This window comes from Herpailurus yagouaroundi, unplaced genomic scaffold (assembly GCF_014898765.1).
Source record: "Herpailurus yagouaroundi ecotype Mexico unplaced genomic scaffold, PumYag 28, whole genome shotgun sequence".
Classification (NCBI taxonomy): domain Eukaryota; kingdom Metazoa; phylum Chordata; class Mammalia; order Carnivora; family Felidae; genus Herpailurus; species Herpailurus yagouaroundi.
In genome coordinates, this window is record NW_024412376.1 from 17508789 (window position 1) to 17535839 (window position 27051).

Here is a 27051-nt window from a genome sequence, read left to right on the forward strand (position 1 = left end):
AAAAAAAAAGAGAAAAACCATATGATCCTGTCAATCGATGCAGAAAAGGCCTTTGACAAAATTCAGCATTCTTTTTTAATAAAAACCCTTAAGAAAGTTGGGATTGAAGAAACATACTTAAACATCATAAAAGCCACTTATGAAAAGCCCACAACTAACATCATCCTCAATGGGGAAAAACTGAGAGCTTTCTCCCTGAGATCAGGAACATGACAGGGATGTCCACTCTCACTGCTGTTGTTTAACATAGTATTGGAATTCTAGCATCAGCAATCAGACAACAAAAGGAAATCAAAGGCATCAAAATTGGCAAAGATGAAGTTAAGCTTTCACTTTTTGCAGATGACATGATACTATACATGGAAAACCCGATAGACTGCACCAGAAGCCTGCTAGAACTGATACGTGAATTCAGTAAAGTCACAGGATAAAAAATCAATGTACAGAGCTCAGTTGCATTCTTATACACTAATAATGAAGCAACGGAAAGACAAATAAAGAAACTGATCCCATTCACAATTGCACCAAGAAGCATAAAATACCTAGGAATAAACCCAACCAAAGATGTAAAAGATCTGTACACTGAAAACTATAGAAGGCTTATGAAGGAAAGTGAAGAAGATACAAAGAAATGGGAAAAATATTCCATGCTCATGGATTGGAAGAATAAATATTGTTAAAATGTCAATACTACCCAAACCATCTACACATTCAATGCAATCCTAATCAAAATTGCACCAGCATTCTTCTCGAAGCTAGAACAAGCAATCCTAAAATTTGTATGGAACCACAAAAGACCCAGAATAGCAAAGGTAATATTGAAGAAGAAAACCAAAGCGGGAGGCATCACAATCCCAGACTTTAGCCACTATTACAAAGCTGTAATCATCAAGACAGCATGATATTGGCACAAAAACAGGCACATAGACCAATGGAATAGAATAAAGACTCCAGAATTGGACCCACAAATGTATGGCCAACTAATCTTTGACAAAGCAGGGAAGAATATCCGATGGAAAAAGGACAGTCTCTTTAACAAATGGTGCTGGGAGAAATGGACAACAACATGCAGAAGGATGAAACTAGACCACTTTCTTACACCATTCACAAAAATAAACTCAAAATGGATTAAGGACCTGAATGTGAGACAGGAAACCATCAAAACCCTAGAGGAGAAAGCAGGAGAAAACCTCTCTGACCTCAGCCGCAGCAATTTCTTACTTGACACATCCCCAAAGGCAAGGGAATTAAAAGCAAAAGTGAACTATTGGGACCTCATCAAGATAAAAAGCTTCTGCACTGCAAAGGCAACCGATGGAATGGGAAAAGATATTTGCAAATGACATATCAGATAAAGGGATAGTATCCAAAATCTATAAAGAGCTCACCAAACTCCACACCTGAAAAACAAATAATCCAGTGAAGAAATGGGCAGAAGACATGAATAGACACTTCTCTAAAGAAGACATCCAGATGGCCAACAGGCATATGAAAAGATGCTCAACATCGCTCCTCATCAGGGAAATACAAATCAAAACCACACTCAGATACCACCTCACACCAGTCAGAGTGACTAAAGTGAACAAATCAGGAGACTATAGATGCTGGCGAGGATGTGGAGAAACAGGAACCCTCTTGCACTATTGGTGGGAATGCAAACTGGTGGGGCTGCTCTGGAAAACAGTGTGGAGGTTCCTCAAAAAATTAAAAATAGACCTACCCTGTGACCCAGCAATAGCACTGGTAGGAATTTACCCAAGGGATACAAGAGTATTGATGCACAGGGGCACTTGTACACCAATGTTTATAGCAGCACTTTCAACAATAGCGAAATTATGGAAAGAGCCTAAATGTCTGTCAACTGATGAATGGATAAAGAAATTGTGGTTTATATACACAATGGAATACTACTTGGCAATGAGAAAGAATGAAATCTGGCCATTTGTAGCAACATGGATGGAACCGGAGAGTGTGAAGCTAAGTGAAATAAGTTAGGCAGAGAAAGACAGATACCATATGTTTTCACTCCTATGTGGATTCTGAGAAACTCAACAGAAGACCAGCGGGGAGGGGATGAGGGGAAAAAAAAGTTACAGAGAGGGAAGGAGGCAAACCATAAGAGACTCTTAAATACTGAGAACACAGTGAGGGTTGATGGGGGGTGGAGGGGAGGGGAAAGTGGGTGATGGGCATTGAGGAGGGCACCTATTGGGTTGAGCACTGGGTATTGTATGGAAACCAATTTGACAATAAATTTCAGTAAAAAAGAAGTAAAATAAAATAAAATACACAGCTGATAGATGTAAAAAAAAAAAAAAAGAACATCAATGGAAGCTTTAAGTCTGTTTCCACGCAAGGTATTTTATAGATACAGATTATGATTTAGTCAGGTACTATGGGAAAATGTGATCTGTTGCAGTTTGAAGCAGTAACCATGTAGGAATAAAAATATATGTTTCCACATAAGATGGAAAAAAGCTTGATAAGATTTTAACTGGCTGCAAACCACACAATGATGCTTTGAGATCTTTAAGAGTATTTCTGAGTCACTAAGGCAAAATTGCATTTCAATTATCATGAGTAGGGGTGCTCGGTGACTCAGTCAGTTAAGCACCCAATCTTGATTTAGGCTCAGCTCATGATCTCAAGGTTTGTGGGTTCAAGCCCCCCATTACGCCCTGCACTGACAATGTGGAACCCGCTTAGGATTCTCTGTCTCCCTCTCTCTCCCTGCCGCTCCTGCACTCCCTCTCTGTCTCTCTCAAAATAAATAAATAAACTTAAAAAATTGTCATAGGTAGTGGAGGGAGGCAAACCATAAAAGGCTTTTAAATACAGAGAACAAACTAAGGGTTGCTGGAAGGAGGTGGGTGGGGGGATGGGCTAAATGGGTGATGGGCATTAAGGAGGCAAATTGTTGGGATAAGCACTGGGTGTTATATGTGAGAGGTGAATCACTGGGTTCTGCTCCTGAAACCAATACTCCACTGCATATTAACTATTTTGAATTAAAATAAATAAATTTTAAAAATTATTATAGGTAGTAGATATAACCTTAACCAAAAACACCTTACAAAGACACTCTCCTGCTTATCGAGTAACAAATTCCTGTATCATAAAATGCGTTAGACTATGAAAGCTCTTTTGGTGGGGGGGTCTACTTTACATTTCCACTGCTATAAATTAAGCCCATGGTAGATAACTAAAACTAATAGGAGCAGACCATTATTACTAATATTCCACGGAAGCTTTAAAGAAATGGTTAAGATGCAAAGTATTAGATCAGATTACTAACTGGCCCAAGCAGCTACTATTAGGACCAGGTGCACATTCAAAAACATTTGGAAATGGAACATGCATCGATGTCCTTGACCTTGACTCTCTCCTTCACGCCTGGGGCATCCCAGGCACAGGTAGAGAACATCTTTTTGGACCCTCTCAGCGAAACAAGCAGGTGCACGTGAAACCTTTTCCAAGGGGAGCTGGAAACCCAAGAACGCTGCCTCAGTATCCTGGCCTCTCCTGCCACGTTCTGTGTTCAGACGTCTGCAAAGCCACAGACACCAACCAGGCTAAGGCATGTCCACGCCCACAACGCAAAACCAAGGACCGTGATGAAGAGGCTCCTCCACAATGCACCATAGTCAACTCCTGGCTTCTGAAAGCCTTGAGAAGTAGGACGGAGCTCGCATCCAGCCCAGCCTGCAATTTCCCCCTCACAGCCTCCTGCTAAAAGCAGATTAAATTGCTAGGATAAATCCACCCTATCCAATTTTAGTCCTTGCTTTAGCATATGCTTTTCTATGAGGAAAAGGCTATAGTAACAGGATTGAATGGAACGGAACCCAGCACAATAGTCCTTTCTATGCCAAAAGATAGATCTTCTAAATTTGGGAACCGGGACTATTCAGTTCTTTCCATTTTAAAATCATGAAGTGAAATAAAAAAGAAACGCTCCGAGGTGGAAAGGTTAGTGCTTATTTAAGGAACCCATGTGGCTCCCGCGTGTTCTGGGTGTTATGGAAATGCATTTCTTCACAATTCTGTACGGCACCTCTGGGTAGGAAAATAGTCAAGCCCCTCCATCACCTCATCCTTGCATATACAAATAGCAACAAGGCTATGCACGGTGGATGGTGAGGGATTCAATCGTGGAGATCAGGTCACATTTATTTACACAATAGCACGATAGATATTTTCATTCTCTGCAAGCTCTTATGGAAATTTCACTAACCTGAAATAGAAATATTTTCCAGGTGTATTAAAAAAAATCCAACTGGGGAGTCAACAGCCGCCAACGGTTCTGGGTGGGACTATCAAGGCTGAGGGCAGAATACTCATCTTTGGCAACGTATGAAAAAATGTTGGACATTCATTTAGTGGAGATGATGTAAGCTAATCTTACTTGGCTGTAGAACAAAGGAGTGGGAGGTGTTGGCATTCTGTCCTGTCACCTGAGCGCAGGAGTGACGGACACAAGGAAGTAAGAGCAGGGTTCATGCAGCCTCCTCACCTCCCCCCAGGCGGCTGGTGGGGGCTCCACCGGAGGGTAGTACTTAGGCACATCCCAGGCCACTGCAGCCATGAACCACTTGAAGTCCTTGCACTTGAGCTGTTTGCGCAGCTCCTTCTGGGCGGAGATGTCCCCGGTGGACAGGTGCCTGTATTCTGGGCGCCGCTGGTAAATGTACTCAGCAAATTCATCCATCCAGGTCTCAGCCACACGCTTCAGGTTCTGTGCAGCAGAAAAGAATGTCATTTATTGACTTGTGCCCTCAGAGGGTGATTTTAGTCACACTGGAAATTGAAAAAAGGAAAAAAAAAATAGACAACCTCAGACAGCGCTGGTTGGAGGCTTATTAATAAGGGGAGTTTTTTTTGTAACTACAAGGGTGTGATATGATTAGTCTGAGGCCTTGCACGTATTTCTGTTTCCGGCATGGGGTTCAACTGCCAATTAGATAATTTGTCAGAGTCAGTAAAAATTCAGCTTACAGTTATATCAACTTTCTCATCTCTACCTGTTATTTCATGATTATAAATTCTTTATTTTTCACACAGAACTAAAGGATTTGAAACTGGAGATAATGAAGTTCTTAGGCATCGAATTGCTTCAACCATTTCAAGGAACAGTTAGGATCCTGGAAAGAATGAGCACAAACAAGCTGTTATTCTTTTCTCCCAATTAAAGAGGCAACCCAGCATTACTAAATTCAAGACCTTGTGTTCTGATGATATTTTCTATGTATAATACAGATGCTAAGCGGAATTCAGTAATTTACTGCACAATGAAGCATAATGCAGCTAAGGGAAGCATCAAGTAGCCAGTCTTCTCTGCAGATGTTTCCATGGGTGAAGGAAGCAGGAGGCTGTTGGTAGGGAAAAAAGCATGCTTCTTGGGGGCGGGAGACCATGTGGGTTCAGGGGAGGAAGCTATTCAGTTTTGAGGTCAAGCAAGCAACTCATTCCCTCTAGGCCTCAGATTCCTCACCTGAGAATACACAACTAGTAAATATATACCTACATCATGGGAGTGGTTGTAGGATTAAGCAAAGTAACACCCGTAAAGGGCCCTGAATAGTACCTGGCATGAGCTAGGTACTATGGATATTATTATTAATAATTGGAGAGCCTAATGTTGGGCTTGGCCACGGATGAACTGAATTGTTCCTGTGGTCTTTTTTCATGTTTATTTTTTGAAAGAGAGAGAGAGAGAGAGAGAGAGAGAGAGCGCGCATGTGAATGGGGGAGAGGCAGAGAGAGAGGGGGACAGAGGATCTGAAACTAGCTCTATGCTGACAGCACAGGGCCCGATGCTGGGCTCGAAATCATGAACCGTGAGATCATGCCCTGAGCTGTAGTCAGATGCTTTAACCAACTGAGCTGTCCAGCACTCTTGTTCCTGTGGTCTTTAGCTAAGATGAGATGTTCTCTGACATCTCTTCAAGCCTTAATGCTAAATGCTAGTGAGAGTGCATTGTCTAGAAGGTCTGAGTTCTGATACCCCCAGCTTGTAGCATCGTTTCATAGCTGTGTCCTTGAAGCTCTGGTTCTCGTTTGGAGTTCCAATGTCTTATTTCAAGTGCCCAGGGGCTGGAAAGAACCCTTGCCAGTTTCTCATTTGCGCTTAGAAGATAAAGTGGGCAGAATGGCTGGAAACTTTAATAAGATTCAGGCATAAGTGACTGAAGTAAAAACTAGCGATATCTAGGAAAATCATTTTATCTTTTTTCTAAAGATTTTATTTATTACTTTAATTTAATTTTATTATTTTTTTTAATTTTTTTTTCAACGTTTATTTATTTTTGGGACAGAGAGAGACAGAGCATGAACGAGGGAGGGGCAGAGAGAGAGGGAGACACAGAATCGGAAACAGGCTCCAGGCTCCGAGCTATCAGCCCAGAGCCCGACGCGAGGCTCGAACTCACTGACCGCGAGATCGTGACCTGGCTGAAGTCGGACGCTTAACCGACTGCGCCACCCAGGCGCCCCTATTAATTTAATTTTAGAAATAGAGTGAGTGGGGGAGAGGGGCGGAGGGAGAGAGAGAGAGAGAGAAAATCTTTTTTTTTTAAGAAAAGTTTATTTATTTTTGAGAGAGAGAGGGAGGGAACATTCAACTGACTGAGCAGGGGAGGGGCAGAGAGAGAGGGAGATGGAATTCCAAGCAAGCTCCAAGCTGTCAGCACAGAGCCTGATGTGGGGCTCAAACCCACAAACCATGAGATCATGACCTGAGCCAAAATCAAGAGTCAGATGCTTAACCGACTGAGCCACCAAGATGCTGCTGAAAATTATTTTATATTAAAAATTGCTACAGAATCGTAATTAAGGCCTGGAACTATGCCCAGAGGTCTGCTGGGAGTCAGAATCGCCAAATATCTTAGTCCTAGTAAGATTGCACCCTTTTCTTGTTCTGTCCCACTCCCTCCACCTCCAGTGTTGGTGTGAGAGTGGACATTTCTTCACATTTCTTCACCACCTCCACTGTGAAAGAATGGACATTTCTTCCATCTGATCTTGTCCCCTATGTACCCCCCACCCCTCCGCTTGCTTCCACAGTCTCCTTTATTACTTTTGGTCCCTGGTGGGCATGAGGGAGGGCTCAGTTAATATAGCAAGATGCAGAAAAGAGACAGTGCCACAAAGTCTACTGTGATTTCTTGGTTGCCTCTGTGTTCCTTCCTTTCTAAGGTTCCTGACATTGAGAGTACAAGAATTTTGGGGTCACCTGGGTTGGTCCAGTTGGTTAAGCATCTAACTCTTGATTTTGGCTCCGGTCGTGATCTCACCGTTTGTGGGACTGAGCCCTGCCTCGGGGTTGGGATACTCTCTGCCCCTCCCCCACTCATGCTTGCTCATGTGCTCTCTCTTTCTCTCTCTCTCAAAATAAATAAATAAACTTCAAAGAAAATTAAAAAAAAAAGAGAATGTAAGAATTTTTTCTGACATTATTTTTGGCCATCATTGTACTGTATGACATGTCATTGGCATTGCTTCACTCATGACACTTTCCACCCTGATTCCTGTTTACCTCAACAGATGATCAGAGTCAACATTGTTTTGCAATATTCTAGCCCTTTTCACAGATTCTGAACTGCCTGATTTGTTTGGGGAAAGACAAGGAAACAGGTGATGTTTGAGGATCCTGCTCTGTGATGGCCTCAGGTACTACACTTATCTGTAATATTTAAGTAGGATTCTTCAGCATTATCTCGCTATTTACCTTTCATTCTGATAAGTGCTCTGGATGAAACGCTTTGTATTTTCATCTGTCTTTGGACAGACAATTTTTATGATTAGCAAAAAGATTCAAAGATAGAATGGAAAAAAATTAGTCACTAATATGAAAACTTTATTTATATTCAAATTAATTTTTAGGCTGCAGTTACAACTTTCTCCTAAAATCCAGTTATTTTTTTTATTTTTATTTTTTTTTTATTAAAAATTTGTTTTTAATGTTTATTTATTTTTGAGACAGAGAGAGACAGAGCATGAGTGGGGGAGGGTCAGAGAGAGAGGGAGACACAGAATCTGAAACAGGCTCCGGGCTCTGAGTGGTCAGTGCAGAGCCCGATGCGGGGCTCGAACTCACAGACCGTGAGATCTTGACCTGAGCCTAAGTCGGAGGCTCAACCGACTGAGCCACCCAGGTGCCCCACCTAAAATCCAATTATTATATAAAGTAGAAATATTTAGCTTCCGCTACTTTATGCTTCTCTGATAAATGAAAGTGAATAAAAGCAGGGGTATATAAAAAAGCAGAGGCAAAGAGGTAAATTCGCCAGGAATAATGAGAAAATGACTTTGTTAAGTAGAGACATGCCTTAAAAATTCTGATAGCTTTGTCATTAAGCAATCTATTTTGATTTGTGTAAATAAACACTTTGAGACTGTATTTTATATGAAGTTAGATATAGATCTGTTTTTTAATTAAAAAACTCAGCACTTTGAATGATTCCAAGCACATATGGGTACTTATCTGGGCATGCTAATTGTTGAATTAAAAAAAATATAGGGGTGCCTGGGTGGCTCAGTTGGTTAAGCGTCTGACTTCAGTTCAGGTCATGATCTCACAGTTCATGAGTTCAAACCCTACGTCGGGCTCTGTGCTGACAGCTTGGAACCTGGAGCCTGCTTCGGATTCTGTGTCTCCCTCTTTCCCTGCCCCTTGCCCATTCACACTTCCTCTCTCTCTCTCTCTCTCTGTCTCTCTCTCTCAAAAATAAATGTTAAAAATATTAAAAAATATATTATAGAATGAAAGTGAACAAATTCACAGTTTGTGCATATATCCAATGGCAAAGGCACTGAAATAAGAACAATTTTTTTAAAAAGTGCTCGGGGCGCCTGGGTGGCGCAGTCGGTTAAGCGTCCGACTTCAGCTGGGTCATGATCTTGCGGTCCGTGAGTTCGAGCCCCGCGTCGGCCTCTGGGCTGATGGCTCGGAGCCTGGAGCCTGTTTCCGATTCTGTGTCTCCCTCTCTCTGCCCCTCCCCCGCTCATGCTGTGTCTCTCTCTGTCCCAAAAATAAATAAAAAACGTTGAAAAAAAATTAAAAAAAAAATGAAAAGTGCTCATGCTAAATGGTAGATATTTGTTGCTTTGGATTTTTGAAATAAAAATAGGAATTATTATAAAACTCAAAAAGGAGCTGATTAGTTCAGATGCTTTCTTTATAAATGGCTCAAAGTGCCATGATAAATGTTAGCCTGGATAAGCATCATCAATAAGTAAACAGTGCAGGAGATAGCTTGCTAGTAAATTGTCAACAACTTTAGGGAAACTAAGCAGTATAGTTAACCAGGGAATCAGCCAGGTAGCTTTTGCATTATCGTGTCCTTTTCAAATTGAAATAAACTTGGTTGCAAGGTTAGGTTTGCTGATTTCCCAAACACTCTAAAGGAAGCAGCAGGATCATGAATGTATTCCAGGGATAATGTCAAATCATCTATTCCTTTTTTTGTAGCTTTCCAGGAGACAGGAAGAGAAACAGCATGATAATTGCAAAAACTATAATAGCTAGTTTCCCTCCAGCAATGAGTGTTACATAAACATTTAAACATAAATACAACATCTTGCCCATTCTCTAATGTTCCCAATGACTCATTAGACATCCTCGATTATAGATGCTCTGTTCTCTGAATTGAATTTCCTACCAGGAGGAAACTTTCTGAAGAGTCCATTATTATAGTCAAGGAATAGTCCTCACTCCCAAACAGTGCAGGTGACTGACCAAATAATATCATTCTGAAATCATTATTCTGGAAACAACAATACACTGTGTTAATTTGCAACTGTAATCATGACTCAGTAATCTTGGGGAAAACATTAGAACCACAGCTGAGAAATATTACAAGCAGTTGCAGGAAGAGTTTCATTGGTCTTTTATAGATTGTAGAATAAACTCACCCATTCCAGAAAATAAAATAATCGTATACACATTGAGCTATTTACATAGGAGCACATATACGCACATTCAGATACATGAAGGTAATGGGATAGGAGCAAAACAATATTGCTCACTTACACATTCATAGCTGTGTACGCATGTACAGGATCATGTAATTGAGACATCCAAGAACATCTCTTGCCAGAGATGGTAACAAAGATAAAAATAAATCAATATGAGTTGGCTCATCTCTTTCTAAGATTGAGTTGACATCGGCGAAGATGTTAACATGTGCAAAAAATAGGGGCGTCTGAGTGGCTCAGTTGGTTAAGCTTCCAACTTTGACTCAGGTCATGATCTCACGGTCCATGAGTTCTAGCACGGCATTGGGCTCTGTGCTGACAGCTCAGAGCCGGAAGCTTGCTTTGGATTCTGTTTCCCTCTCTCTCTGCTCCCCCTGCTGCTCGTGCTTGTCTCTCTTGCTCTCAAAAATAAATAAACATAAAAAAATTGTTTTTTAAATGTCCAAAAAAAAGTTATCAAGATGAAAGAATGGACACTGGAAGATCTATACATGCAATCATTTACTCCCAAAGTATCTGAAGTTGTATCTATAAAGGTTGTCTTATACACATGGAGCCAGGTATTATTAGCTGGGATTCCTGTTATTTGAGATTTAAGTAAAATTACTTCAATCACAATTTTCACAGTCCTTTTTTTCCTGAAGATTTATGTAGATTCCCAGGGGATTGTGTTCACACATTCATCCTTCACTTTGATTTCCTGTTGGGGGACCTTCCCTCCCTACTGGTGTCTTGCCCCAGGCTTGTTCGCTATTGTGTCATGCAGAGCATTGAGTGGGGGGGGGGGGGCGGGGGTGCTTCTCCTCACCTCTCAAACACTTTGCAAGTAGATGACTAAGGCATAGACTTTGACATTTCAGGGCAGTGGCAGAGCCTTAGATGACAAAGCATAGCAGATGATGTAAGATGGAATATTTGACTTTTTCAGCTTCTTTGGTGGTATGGAAAATTTCTCCTTGGCCAAAGTTTCTTCTCTCTGTCTTTTGACCCCCTGCCATGGTGCTGTCCTCAAAATTTCCCCTTATGGTATCCTTAGTAGGACTGCACCAGAATATCCTAATTTCTTCTCTATTTCATGCAGAGTAATTCAGCTTTCGCGTTGTCTGTCCCAGCTTATCCTGGCCAAACTCTGAGGTCTACCCTTCTATAGCCACAATGTTTTTTCCAGGTGTTTTACTAAGCAAAGATAACTCACCTGAAAGAAATTCAACAGCTGGTTCTTGAGGTACGCCCCACTGAACATTTTGTTACAAAAGGGTTGCTCACTGTTGAAGACATTCTCCACGAGGTCCCTAAGAGTCCTGTTTAATTTTATTCTTCTACATGAAGCCTCTGCCTAAGAGATCTGCTCTGTTCATCCACACTTAAAAAAAAAATTCAGCCTGTCTCTGGCTTTGTCCCTAAGATTTCCCTTGCTTCAATGCCCTTCTCCCTCTTATTTGTCTGATCTCACCCATTCAGAAACTCACTTTTTATTCCTCCCAGTTGGAGATGCCAGATAACTATGTGTGGGGCACATAGTTAAATTTGAATTTCAGGTAAAGAACAAATCATTTAAAAACATAAGTACAGGGGCGCCTGGGTGGCGCAGTCGGTTAAACGTCCGACTTCAGCCAGGTCACGATCTCGCGGTCCGTGAGTTCGAGCCCCGCGTCGGGCTCTGGGCTGATGGCTCAGAGCCTGGAGCCTGTTTCCGATTCTGTGTCTCCCTCTCTCTCTGCCCCTCCCCCGTTCATGCTCTGTCTCTCTCTGTCCCAAAAATAAATAAACGTTGAAAAAAAATTAAAAAAAAAAAAACATAAGTACAATTCACAATTGTATAGGGCTTGTATTAATATTCTATAACAGCAAATGAAATTAAAATTAATCAAATTAAATTAAACCAGGAGGCCACTAGACTGAGGTGGCCTACCTACGCAAACCAAAATCCAAGCCTGTAAACATCTCAAGGTTATGAAATCAAAACACTAGGTGCAACCAATCACAAATAGACTGCTAGGCTTGAAGCTATAGCCTATCATTTAATTTCCTTTCTTTGCTTCTGTATTTCTCCAAGTCTTTCCCCTTAACCACTTCCAGTTTGGCATTGCCCAATTCAAATTGGCTTTCACTCAAATAGACCCTTAAAATGTTAATATGCTTCAGTTTATCTTTTAACGCGTGGGACATAATTATACTAAAAAGTTATTTATCTGAAATTCAAATGTAACTGGGCGCCCTTTATTTTTATTTGCCCAATCTGGCAACCTTACTGCCGACATATATAATATGCATGTGATATGTGCTCCATGAACGTTTCTTTTTTTCTTAATTCATTTAGTGACTGTATTCTCAGGATCTGGTATATCTTGATGCTATTGCCAATACATAGTGAATGTTTTGCTTGTGTGGAAATTATTGCAGGGAAGTTTCAGGCTCTCTGCAGAGAAGCCTGCTATCACACACCGTTGATCTAAATATGCTTCCCATTCCCACTGCTTTTCTGCTTCTAACAGGTGGGATCCTGCTGGCTTTCTATCTGTGAAGCAAGCAGGGAAATAGCCACATAGTTTAAGGTAACAGCAGTGCTAATCGGAAGCTAGAGGGGAGGGCTCAGCATGGCTAGAATGGACAATTTAGGGTTTACCGTTAACCTTAATCTGAAAATAAGTAGGTGAAGGCCTTCTGTCTCTGCACATCTGAGCTGAGTTCCAGCCAGGCTCTGAGTGTGGACAAGAGAGACTGGAGGAGAGGGCGCAATCCCACTCAAGGTGAATCCGGGAGGTTTTCACCTGCTGGTGTTTCACTCATCCTGGAAGACACGTAACAGTTGGAGAAGGACAGCCACTGGAGCTGAACAATACATTTATTTTTCCATGTAGAAAGCAAATGAAGATTTTTCTATTTCTCTATTTTTACGAGCTGCAGGCTTCATAATTCTTGAATGATAAATGAAATAAGGGCTGTTATTCTGAGCACTTTCTACATACAGGACATTGATAGCCTCATCTATTTTTATGTCACCGCAGTGGTTTCTTGTGTGTTACAACATGCTCCTCTATCCAAACCAAACTGGTATTAATCTCTCCCTTCTCTGTATTGCCCAAATATTTATTAACACACTTGACACATTCAGCCTTATATTACAGGTCTTTAGAATTCAAGTCTTGTTTTCTTTGCACTACCCAACACTAAATCTTTCCTTAATTCTAATACTCATCAGGTTTTTGAATTGATATTTTACCAGGACCATTAAATCACATTCTATCTCAGTTTATAAGAACAGATTTCCATCTCTGACTGATCATCTGTATTGTGTAACATGAACAAAATAGATAGTTCCATTATACCTGCTGATTCATGAAACTGCATAAATCTATCCACTAATTATTTTTTTGCCAGCACCATGTTAGAACCTGCTGTTTAATTGTCCTAAAAACACAATCCCTATTCAGTTTCTCAGCGTATTATTGGGGAGTCGATTGTCTGGTCATGAGGCTGTCCCATGCATGTGTATTATCTGGGCCACCTCACCTCAGTAGTGTGTTTCTATTCTTTGTGCAGAGTGCAATCAGTACAAATGCACTGGCCTGACCCCAATCCACACGCTATGCTTGTGTCAATATTAAGCTATTGTATTATGATGAGTTTATACTAGATTTCTTTCTTTAGCTTGTGTGTGTGTGTGTGTGTGTGTGTGTGTGTGTGTGTACCCCTCAGAAACTGCTGGTAGCTAGCAAAGCCAATCTTACACAGAAACAGTTTATTTGTCGCAGTCATTCCTCCTGGCAAGGAATTGCATCACTAGCCCATGACTTGAAAAATACTGCCGTGATTCAAATGCATTTCTTTTCTCCACTTTGATGCTTAAGAGTACTTTAGTAGCTCTGGAGTCCCACCCCAAAGCCCTTTTATCATTGATAAAGTGATAATGTCATCATGGATACAGCTCAAAAGAGAATCTATTTAAGAGAGCCTCAACCTCACTACAATTATTCAGCCAAGCTCTACTTTTTCTCTGATCTAAAGACTTCTTTGAAGTCAGTGGGAAGCCTTCAGCATAAGGAGAGGAAGGCTAATCCAGTACTAAAAAGGGAGTCTTCTCTGACAGGCTGTTTCCTCTCTCTTCTTCCCCAAGGCTGTGTGAGCTGTTTGTAAGTGGTTACCTGCTCTTAGCTGTTTTGATATAATTTAATTGTATCTCTAGTCTATTTTTTGGCTGGATATTTTAGATATCTATGGTAGTGTTTCTGATAACATTTAATGTAGCCTTTAGATATAGGACAAACAAAAAAACAACTCCCCAAATTATTTAACAAATAGCTTATTAAAAAAATGCATGTAAGCCTAAGTTAAAAAACAGCCTTAGTGAGGAATAATTGATATACAATAAACTGCTGAAGTTCAAAGTGTACAACTTGGCACATTTTGATATATATTGGTGAAATACACACACACACACACACATATACACACATACACACACGTACAAAACCATCATCACAATCAAGATAATGAATATATCCATCACCTCCAAATGCTTTCATATGCCTCTTTGAAATCCCTCCCTCTGTTTCCTTTCTTAGGCACCTCTACCATCATCCCCAGGCAACTACTGATCTATTTTCTTTTAACTTATTAAGATTTAATTTTTTTTAGGGCAGTTCTAGGATCACAGCAAAATTGAGGGGCGGATCAAAGAATTGGCATTTACTCTCTGCCCCCACAAATGCATAGTCTCTCCCACTACCAAAATCCTCCACACAAGTGGTTTATTTGTCATAAGTGATGAGCCTACATTAACACACCATCACCCAGGTCCATTGTTTACACTAGGGTTCACTCTTGATGTTGTACACTGATCTACTTTTTGTCACCATAATTTAGTTTGTATTTTCTAAAATTTTATTTTTATTCACCTTTCCTTTTTCTTTTTTTTTGTATTTTCTAGAATTTTAAATAAATAGAATCATAAAATATGTGTTTTTTGGTCTGATTTCTTTTACTAAGCATCATTATTTTTAAGTTTATCCATGTAGTTGCATGCATTTCTTTTTATTAGAGTGCAGTATGTGGATACACTACAATTTTTTTTAATTTTAAGTTTTTATTTAAATTTTAATTAGTTAACATATATGATAAAATTAGTTTCAGGTGTAGAATTCAGTGATTCATCATTTACATATAACACCCAGTGCTCATCATAACAAGTGCCCTCCTTGATACACATCACCCATTTAACCCATTCCCTGCCCACCTCCCTCCATCAATCCTGTTTGTTCTCTATAGTTAAGAGTCTCTTATGGTTTGTTGCTCTCTCTCTCACCTCCTGTCTCTTTCCCTTCTCCTATGCTCAACTGTTTTGTTTCTTAAATTCTACATATGAGTAAAATCATATGGTATTTGTCTTTCTTGGACTGACTTATTTCACTTAGCATAATATACTCTAGTTCCATCCATGTTGTTGCAAATGGCAAGCTTTCATTCTTTTTGATGGCTGGGTAATATTCATATATATATGAATGTATATAAATATATATCACGTGTTCATTTATTCATCAGCCAATGGACATTTTAGGCTTTTTCCATAATTTGGCTATTGTTGATCATGCTGCTATAAAAATGGAGGTTCATGTGCCACTTTAAATCTGCATTTTTGTAACATTTGGGTAAATACCTAGTAGTGCAATTGCTGGGTCAAAGGGTAGTTCTATTTTTAACTTTTTGAGGAACCTCCATACTGTTCTCTAGAGTGGCTACACCAGTTTGCATTCCCACGAACAGTGTAGAAGGGTTTCCGCATCTCTACATCCTTACCAACATCTGTTGTTTCCTGTGTTGTTAATTTCAGCAATTCTGAGAGGTGTGAGATGGTATCTCATTGTGGTTTTGATTTGTATTTCCTGATAATGAGTGATATTGAGCATCTTTTCATGTTTCTATTAGTCGTCTGTATGTTCTCTTTGGAAAAATGTCTGTTCATGTCTTCTGCCCATTTCTTTATGGATTATTTATTTTTTAGATGTTGAGTTTGAGAAGTTCTTTATAGATTTTGGTTACTAATCCTTTTTCAGATATGTCATTTGCAAATATCTTCTCCCATTCTGGAAGTTGTCTTTTAGTTTTGTAGATTTTTTTTTCCTCTCTGCAGGAGCTTTCTATCTTGATGAAATCCCAATAGTTCATTTTTGCTTTTGTTTCCTTTGTCTCTGGAGACGTGTCTAGTAAGAAGTTGCTGTGGCTGAGGTCACAGAGGTTGTTGCCTGTGTTCCCCTCTAGGATTCTGATGGTTTCTTGTCTTACATTTAGGTTTTTCATCCATTTTGCTTTTTTAAAAAAATTTAAATTCAAGTTAGTTAACATATGGTTTAGTATTTGTTTCAGGAGTAGAATTTGTTGATTCATCACTTCCATATAACACCCAGTGCTCATCCCAAGTGCCCTCCTAATGTCTATCACCCATTTAGCCCATCCTCTTACCCACCTCCCCTCCAGCAACCCTCAGATTGTTCCCTACATTTAAAAGTCTCTTAAGGTTTGCCTTCCTCTCTGTTTTTATCTTATTTTAATTTTCCTTCCCTTCCCTTATGTTCATCTGTTTTGTTTCTTAAAGTCCAAATATGAACTTTCATCCATTTTGAATTTATTTTTGTGTCTGGTGTAAGAAAGTGGTCCAGTTTCATTCCTCTGCATATTGTTGTCCAGTTTTCTCAACATCTTTTTTTGAAAAGACTGTTTTTATTCCATTGGATATTCTTTCCTTCTTTGTCAAAGATTAGTTGACAATATAGCTGTCGGTCCATTTCTCGGTTTTCTATTTTATTCTACTGACCTGTGTGTCTGTTTTTGTGCCAGTACCATACTATCTTGATGACTACAACTTTGTAATACAGCTTTAATTCTGGAATTATGATGCCTCCAGCTTTGGTTTTCTTTTTCAAGATTGCTTTGGCTATTTGAAGTCTTTCACAGTTCGATACAAATTTTAGTATTTTTTGTTCTAGCTCTGTGAAAAATGCTGGTATTATTTTGACAGGGATTGCATTAAATGTGTAGATTGTTTTGGGTAGTATAGAAATTTTTAACAGTATTTGTTCTTCCAGTCTGTAAGTGTGGAATCTTTTCCCATTTCTTTGTGATTTCTTCAATTTCTTTCATAAGTGTTCTATTGTTTTCAGAGTACAGATCTTTTACCTCTTTAGTTAGTTTTATCCCTAGGTATCTTATGGTTTATGGTGCAATTGCAAATGGGATCAATTCCTTGATTTCTCTTTCTGCTGCATTTTTTTTTTTTTGTGTATAGAAACCACAAATTTCTGTACATCGACTTTGTATTCTTTTTTTTTTATTTATATATGAAATTTATTGTCAAATTGGTTTCCATACAACACCCAGTGCTCATCCCAAAAGGTGCCCTCCTCAATACCCATCACCCACCCTCTCCTCCCTCCCACCCCCCATCAACCCTCAGTTTGCTCTCAGTTCTCAACAGTCTCTTATGCTTTGGCTCTCTCCCACTCTAACCTCTTTTTTTTTTTTTTCCTTCCCCTCCCCCATGGGTTCCTGTTAAGTTTCTCAGGATCCACATAAGAGTGAAACCATATGGTATCTGTCTTTCTCTGTATGGCTTATTTCACTTAGCATCACACTCTCCAGTTCCATCCATGTTGCTACAAAAGGCCATATTTCATTTTTTCTCATTGCCACGTAGTATTCCATAGTGTATATAAACCACAATTTCTTTATCCATCGACTTTGTATTCTAAGACTTTGCTTAATTCGTGTATCAATTCTATAATTTTTTGGTGGATTCTTTTGGGTTTTTTACATAGAGTACCATGTCATCTGTGAAGAGTGAAAGTTTGAATTCCTTGTCTATTTGGATGCTTTTTATTTCTTTTTGTTGTCTGATTGCTGAGGCTAGGGCTTCCAGTACTAAGTTAAATAACAATGGTGAAAGTAGACATCCCTATCTTGCTCCTGACCATAGAAGAAAATCTTTTAGTTTTTCCACATTGGGGATGATATTAGCCGTGGGTCTTTCATATGTGACCTTTGTGATCTTGAGGTATGTTCCCTCTATCCCTACTTTATTGAGGGGTTTTATCCAAAGTGGATATTGTAATTTGTCAAATGTTTTTTCTGCATCTACTGAGAGGATCATATGGTTCTTATCCTTTCTTTTATTAATGTGGTGTATTATGTTGATGGATTTGTGAATATTGAACCACCCCTGCAGCCCAGGAATAAATCTCACTATATCGTGGTGAATAATTCTTCTAGTGTACTGTTGGATTCAATTTGCTATTATCTTGTTGAGAATTTTTGCATCCATGTTCATCAGGGATATTGGCCTATAATTCTCCTTTTTAGTGGGGTATTAGTCTGGTTTTAGAATCAAGGTAATGCTGGCCTCATAGAATGAGTTTGGAAATTTCCTTCTATTTCTATTTTTTGGAACAGATTGAGAAGAATAGGTATTAACTCTTCTTTATATATATATTTTAAATTTTTTTGATGTTTATTTTTCAGAGAGAGAGAGAGACACAGAATGAGCAGGGAGGGATAGAGAGAACGGGAGACACAGAATTCATAGCAGGCTCTAGACTCTGAGCTGTTAGCACAGAGCCCAACGTGGGGCTGGAATTCACAAACGATGAGATCATGACCTAAGCCAAAGTTGGATGTTAACTGACTGAGCCACCCAGGTGCCCTGGTATTAACTCGTCTTTAAATGTCTTGTAGAATTCCCCCCAGAAGCCATCTAGCCCTGGAGTTTTGTTTGTTGGGAGATTTTTGATTAGTGATTCAATTATTTTGCTGGTTATGGATCTGTTCAAATTTTCTATTTCTTTGTGTTTCAGTTTTGATAGTTTGTGAGAATTTTCTGGGAATTTTTCCATTTCTTTCAGATTACCTAGTTGGTTGACATATAATTTTTCATAATATTCTCTTATAATTGTTTGTATTTCTGTGGTGTTGATTGTGATCTCTCCTCTTTCATTCATGATTTTATTTATTTGGGTCCTTTCTCTTTTCTTTTTGACAAGTCTTTGTAGGGGTTTATCATTTTTATTTATTCTTTCAGAGAACCAGCTCTTACTTTCATTTATCTAGTCTGATTTTTTTGTTTTGTTTTGTTTCTATATCACTTATTTCTGCTTAATCTTTATTATTTCCTTTATTCTGCTGGATTTAGGCTTTATTTGCTGTTCCTTTTCTAGCTCCTTTAGGAGTAATGTTAGGTTGTGTATTTGAGACCTTCCTTGTTTTTTGAGGTAGGCCTGTATTGCTATATACTTCCCACTTATGACTGCCTTTGCTGTATCTGCAAGGTTTTGGACTGTTATGTTATCATTTTTATTTACTTCCATATATGTTTAAAATTTCTTCTTTAATTTCCTTGTTAACCCATTCATTCTTTAGTAAGATGTTCTTTAACCTCCATGTATTTGTGGTCTTTCCAAGTTTTTTCTTGTGGTTAACTTCAAGTTTCATATTGTTGTGGTCTGAAAATATGCATGGTATGATCTCAGTCTCTTTTGTACTTGTTGAGGGCTGGTTTGTGACCAGTATGTGATCTATTCTGGAGAATGTTCCATGTGCAATCAACCATAATGTGTATTCTGCTGCTTTAGGATGAAATGTTCTGAATATATCTGTCAAGTCCATCTGGTTCAGTGTGTCATTCAAAGCCATTGTTTCCTTGTTGATTTTCTGCCCAGATGATCTGCTCATTGTTGTAAGTGGGGTGTTAAAGTCCCCTATTATTACTTTATTACTATCAATGAGTTTCTTTATGTTTGTTATTAATTGATTTATATATTTGAGTGCTTCCTAGTTGGGAGAATCAATATTTACAGTTGTTAGATCTTCTTGTTGGATCGACCTTTAATTATGATATAGTGCCCTTCTTCATCTCTTTGCTTTAAAATCTAGTTTTTCTGGCGATGCCTGGATGGCTCAGTTGGTTGTGTAACTGACTTCGGCTCAGGTCATGATCTCACAGCTCATGAGTTCAAGTCATGCGTTGGGCTCTGTGCTGACAGCTCAGAGCCTGGAGCCTGCTTTGGATTCTGTGTCTCCCTCTTTCTCTGCCCCTAACCCACTTGCATTCTGTCTCTGTTTCTCTCAAATATAAATAAACATTAAAAAAATTTTAAATATAGTTTTTCTGATATAAGTATGGCTACTCTGGCTTTCCTTGGGCATCCATTAGCATGATAGATGTTCTCTATTCCCTTACTTTCAATCTGGAGGTGCCTTTAGGTCTAAAATAAGTTCTTGTAAACAGCATATAGATGGATCTTATTATTATTTTTCTCAATCCATTCTGATACCCTATGTCTTTTGACTGGAGCACTTAGTCCATTTACATTCAGAGTAATTATTGATAGATAAAAATTTAGTGTCATTGTGTTATTTGTAAAGTCACTGATTCTGAAGATTTTCTGTTCCTTTTTAGTCTTTGTTTTTTTTTGGTATTTCTTTCCCACTCAAAGAGTCCCCTTTAAAGTTTCTTGCAGGGCTGGTTTAGTGGTCCTGAACTCCTTTAGTTTTGTTTCTCTGGGAAACTTTTTATCTCTCCTTCTATTCTGAATGATAGCCTTACTGGATAACGTATTCTTGGCTGCAGGTTCTTCCCATCAGCACATTGAATATATCATGTCACTCCCTTCTGGTCTACCAAGTTTCTGTTGCTAAGTCTGCTGCTAACCTGATTTGTCTTCCCTTTTAGGTTAGGGATTTCTTTCCCCTTGTTGATTTCTTTCCTTATCCTTATATTTTGTAAATTTTAGTACAATATGTTTTGGTGTTGGCTGGCATTAGTTGAATTTGATGGGAGTTCTCTGTGTTTCCTGGATTTGGATGACTGTTTCCTTCCCCAGATTAGGGAAATTTTCAGCTATAATTTGCTCATATAAGCCTTCTGTCCTTTTTTCCCTCTCTTCTTCTGCGATTCCTTGATATACATACTACAGTTTGCTTACCCATTTACTTATTGATGGACATTTGGGTTTTTCTAGCTTGGGGTTATTATAAATAAAACTTCTACGAACAGTATTTGTATGGACATTTGCTTTAATTTCTATTGGGTAAATATATTGAAGAGGAATGTCTGGGTCATACACTAAGTAGTCTAACCTTTAATGAAATTGCTAAACTATTTCCTAAAGTGGTTGTACCATTTTACATTCCCATTAGCATCATATGAGCATTCCAGTGAAACCGTAACTTCCACACTCAATGTAGTCAAGTCTTTTTATTTTTGCCATTATAAAAGTGTGGTTTTAATTTATATTTCCTTAATGATTAATAATTGGAAGCATCTTATCATGCACATATTTCCCATCTGTATACCATTTTTGGTGAACTGTTTAAATCTTTTGACCATTTAAAAAATTAGGTTGTTTGTTTTCTTTCTTATTTTTGAGTTCTGAGAATTCTTTATATATTCTGGATACAAGTCTATTGTCAGAAATGTGATAAAAAGATTTATTAAAACTACAGTATAAAGTTTTCCCATTCCTCCCACCCCTTATCCCTTGCCTCTGGCAATTATCTATCTGTTCTCTGTTTCTGTGAGCTTGTATTTTTTTTTAATTCCACGTATAAAAGAGATCCTATGGTGGGGCGCCTGGGTGGCGCAGTCGGTTAAGCGTCCGACTTCAGTCAGGTCATGATCTCCCGGTCCGTGAGTTCAAGCCCCGCGTCGGGCTCTGGGCTGATGGCTCGGAGCCTGGAGCCTGTTTCCGATTCTGTGTCTCCCTCTCTCTCTGCCCCTCCCCCATTCATGCTCTGTCTCTCTCTGTCCCAAAAATAAATAAAACGTTGAAAAAAAAATTAAAAAAAAATTAAAAAAAAAAAAGAGATCCTATGGTATTTTTTCTATCTGACTTATTTAACCTAGCATAATTCCCTCGAGGTCCATCTATATTGTTGCAAATGGCAAGACTCCATTCTTTTTCAAGGCTGAATGATATTCCATTGTATATATATTCCACAATTTCTTTATTCATTCATCCATCAGTGGACACATAGGTTGCTTGCATATTTTGGCTATTATAAATAATTCTGAAAATTTAACATGGGGAGGTATGTATCTTTTTGAGTTATATGCTTTCATTTCTTTTTTCAGCAGAAATTTGCAGGCTGGAAGAAAGAGAGAGGCATGATATACTCAAAGTGCTGAAAGAAGAAGACTTTCAACCAAGGATACCCGACAAAATTATCATTCAGAATTGAAGGTGACATAAGGAGTTTTATAAACAAGCAAAAGCTAAAGAATTTTTATCACCACTAACCTGGCCTTACAGAAATCTTAAAGGAACTTCTTTATGCTGAAAGGAAGGCCATTCTTCAGTGATAAGAACACATATTAAAGAATAAATGTCACTAGAAAGGTAAATATATGGTAAAGGTAGTCACTTATAAAGCTAATATTAAGGTTAAAAAACAAAAGTAGTAAAAATAACTATGATTTAAATAGTTAAGGGATACACAAGATAAAAAGATATAAAATGAGGGGCAGTTGGGTAAGCATAAACTTGATTTTGGCTCAGGTCATGATTTCACAGTCATGACATCGAGTCCCAAGTAGGGCTCTGCTCTGGAGCCTGCTTGGGATTCTCTCTCCCTCTCTCTGCCCCTTCCCTCTCAAAATAAATAAATAAAATGAAAAAAAAAAAACAACGATGTAAAATGTGACACCAAACACATAAATCATTGTAGGGGAGAGTAAAAATATTGAGCTTTAGAATGGAACCAAACTTAAGTGTTAGCAAGTTAAAATAGACTGCTATAGATATAAGTTGTTATATGTAAGACTCATGGTAACCACAAAACAAAACCTATAGTAAATACACAAAAGGAAAAGAGAAAGGAATATAAGCATACCATTAAATAAAGTCATCAAATGCAAAAGAAGAGAGCAAGAGAAGAAGAAAGGAACAGAGAGGAACCACAAAAACAGCCAGAAAACAATTAACAAAATGGTCATAAGGGCATACCTATCAATAACTATTTTAAATGCAAATGGACTAAATTCTTCAATCAGAAAACATAGAGTGACTGAATGCATAGAAAAATAAGACCCATCTATATGTTGCCTACAAGAAACTGACTTTAGATATAGGACATATACAGACCAAAAGTGAAGAGATGAAAAAGATATTCCATGGAAATGAAAACCAAAAGAAAGCAGGAATAGCTGTACTTACATCAGACAAAATAGATTTTGTCCTATTACAATAACTATAATAAAAGAGAAAGAAGGGTGTTACATAATAATAAAGGGACCAGTCCACCAATAGAATATAACATTTATAAATATTTATGCACCCAATATAAGAGCACCTAAATATATAAAATAAATATTAACAGACCTGAAGGGAGAAATAGACAGCAATATAATAATAGTAGGGAACTTTAATTTCCACTTACTTCAACAGATAATTCAGATAGAAAATTAATAAGGAAGTATATGCCTCAAATGACATTTTAGACTAGATAGACTTAATAGACATTTACAGAATATTCCATTTGAAAGTAGCAAGACAGACATCTCTAGTGCACATGGAACATTTTTTAAGATAGATCATATGTTAAACCACAAAACAAGTCTTAATAAATTTAAGAGGATTGATATCATATCAAGCATATTCTCTAACCACAGTGGTATAAACTAAAAAATAATTGTATGTAAAGAAAACTGGAAAATTTGCAAATATTTGAAGATTAAACAATGTATTACTGAACAACCAATGGGTCAAAGAAGTCAACAGAGAAATAAAAAATATTGTATCAAATAAAATTGAAAGGTAACATACTAAAATTTACGGGATTCAGTAAAAACAGTTCTGAGAGGTAAGTTCATAGCAATAAATGCCTTCTTGAAGAAACAGGAAAAGTCTCAAATAGCCTAACTTTACACCCCAAGGAACTAGAAAAAGAAAAAAATATATACATAAAGTTAGTAAAAGGATGGAAATAGTAAGAATCAGAGCAAACTAAATGAAATAGAATCTAAAAACATAGTAGAAAGACCAATGAAACTAAGAGCTATTTCTTTGTAAAGATAATAAAAATTGACAAACCTTTAGCTAGACTCACCAAGATTGAAGAAGAGGAGTCAAAGGAATAAAATCAGAAATTAAAGAGAAGTTACAACTGGTATCACATAAATAAAAGGATCATAAGAGACTACTATGAGCAATAATATGCCCAATAATAATAAATTGGGAAACTTGGAAGAAATGGACAGATGGATACAATCTACCAAGACCAAACCCTGATGCAGTAGAAAATCTGAACAGATGGATTACTAGTAAGGAGATTGAAACATTAGTCAACTCCTTCACCCCAAAATGTGCAGGACCAGACAGCTTCACTGGTAAATTCTATTTAAAGAAGAATTAATAGCAGTCCTCAATCTCTTCCAAAAAAATAGAAGAGGAGAGAACTCTTCCAAACTCATTTTATGAGGCCGGTATAAGCCTGATACCAAAAACCAGACAAGGATGCCACAAGGATGCCAATATTCCCAATGATCATAGGTGCAAAAATCCTGAATAAAATATTAGCAAACTGAATTCAACAATACATTAAAACAATCACACACTGTGATTAAGTGGAATTTATTCTAGGGATGCAAGGATGGTTCAATATCTATAAATCAGTTAATGTGATATATACCACATTAACAAAATAAAAACTAAAAATTATATCATAATCTAAATAGATGCAGAAAACACATTTCACAAAATTTAACATTCATTTATGATAAAAACTCTCAACAAAGTGGGTATAGAGGGAACTTACTTCAACATAATAAATCTATATATAACAAACCCACAGCTAACATCATAGTCAATGGTAAACAGCTGAAAAGCTTTTCCTCTAAGATCAGGAACAAGACAAGGATGCTCACTCTCACCACTTTTATGCAACACAGTATTGGAAATACTAGCTAGAGCAATTAGGCAAAAAAATAGATAAAGACACTCAAATTGGAAAGGAAGAAGTAAAACTGTTGCCATTTGCAGATGACATGATATTATATATAGAAAACTATAAAAATTTCATTAAAAACCATTACAACCAATAAATGGATTCAGTAAAACTGCAGAATACAAAATCAATACACAGAAATCTGTTGAATTTCTATAATTAATAACAATCTATGAGAAGAGAAATTAAGAAAACAGTATAATTTAATATTGAATTGAAAACAATAAAATATCTATGAATAAGTTCAACTGATGAGGTGAAAAATCTGTATATGGACAACCTCAAGACATTAATTAAAGTAATTGAAGAAGACACAAATAAGTGGAAAGATATAGTCATGGATTGGAAGAATTAATATTGTTAAAATGTCCATACTATCCAAAGCAATATACAGATTCAATGCAATCTCTATCAAAATTCCAATGGTATTTTTCGTAGAAATAGAACAGTTCTAAAGTTTCTGTGAAACCACAAAAGACCCTGAATAGTGAAAGCGATCTTGAAGGAGAAGAATAATGCTGAAGGCGTCATGCTCCCTGATTTTAAACTACATTATAAAGAAATATGATTTGTAAATATTTTCTCCCAGTCTGTACCTTATGTTTTTATTCTCTTAACAGTGCCTTTTGAAGAGTAAGAGACTCTAATTTCAATGAAATCCAATTCTTCTAGGTATAAGTGCCTATGGTGTCATAGCTGTCCAACCTCACAATTTTTCTTTGTTTTTTTTTCTAGAAATATTTGACTGTATGCAAAAATCTATTTCAACCCTATTTTCTTTCATTAATCCTTTTGTTGCCAATACTGCTACCATGATTACTGTAGTTTTTTAATGTCTTAAAATTGGGTGATATAAGTCCTCCCACTTTGTTTTTTTTCAATGTTATTTTGGCTGTCTTAGGTCCTTTGCATTACTCGATAAGTTTTCGAATCAGCTTACCTACTTTTTTTATTGCGGAAAAATATACATAACATAAAATTTTCCTTTTGACCATTTTTAAACGTGCAGTTCAGTTGGCATTAAAAACATTCTCATGCTTCCAACAACACAGTTCAGATTTCAGTTGCTATGGTATGTTAACTGTGAGTAATTGCATAACAAACGTGTTACTGTTAGCTTTTCAAACCACAAATCACTATGTAATTAATAAATGCATACAATGATCAATGACCAATTACATCACTTCTTTCAAAGTGTATTGGTGATTGATCATTGCACATCTGCTATTTAGTTCACACATAGCCAGTAAAGCACATAGTTGTGCTGCATCCTTATTTTCTATAGATAAACACGGCATGACATTTTACAATAATGGATAATCAAAATGAGACAATTGACTAACAAAGACGAAAGAGCAGTAAAGAAGCAAAAAGTGATAATGCTGAAAGTGAAATTCAAATAGAATTTTTAGGAGAAATGACTGTTCATTGAAATGTTAACATTGCTGCCATTTGAGAGACTCTAGATATGTAGCCAGGGAATTTAGCCAGAGTATATTTATTTTCATAAATGAGGAAAATGCTTACGATGAAAAGGATAAGGTAGTCCCAGAGAAAGTGACACCAGCAAAAACTTCACCTCATAGGAACTATTGTAGATATTTTACAGCATTGAAAGTATAAGGGATAAAATATTGGAAGGTGACCCAAAAGTTAAAAAAGGAATATTATAATTAGCCAAGGCATGGAAAAAATGCTCACTCTTCAGCATAAATTATGTGAAATACAGTTTGAATGGATAGCTACTTCTGATGACTATTTTTACAAAGAAATGAAACACCTTAATTTTTCCTCAAAAAAAATTCACATGGTTTTGCAACCATCACCAGCATCCATTTCCATAACTCTTGTCATCTTCCTGAGCTGAAACTCTAAATCCATTAAACAATAACTCCCCATTTCCTCATTCTTCAATCCCTAGCAACCACTATTCTATTTTCTGTTTACTACTACTTGAATATGTAAGCTATTTCATATAAGAGGAATCATGCAGCATTCATTCTTTTGTGACTGGCATATTTCACTTGGTATAATGTCTTCAATATTCATCCATTTTGTAGTATCTGTCAGAATTTTCCTTTTTTTCAT

General features: G+C 37.6%; 1 protein-coding gene across 4 annotated transcripts in view; it reads right to left on the reverse strand.

Moving 5' to 3' along the window:
- The window catches only part of GALNTL6 (polypeptide N-acetylgalactosaminyltransferase like 6), a 1208379-nt gene that overhangs the window by 75121 nt on the left and 1106207 nt on the right, over positions 1–27051 (reverse strand). For all 4 annotated transcript variants that reach the window (XM_040470479.1, XM_040470472.1, XM_040470497.1 and 1 more), the window contains one exon: positions 4514–4735. In XM_040470479.1, coding sequence (XP_040326413.1) covers positions 4514–4735 — 222 coding nt within the window. The remainder of the gene's footprint in view (positions 1–4513; positions 4736–27051) is intronic.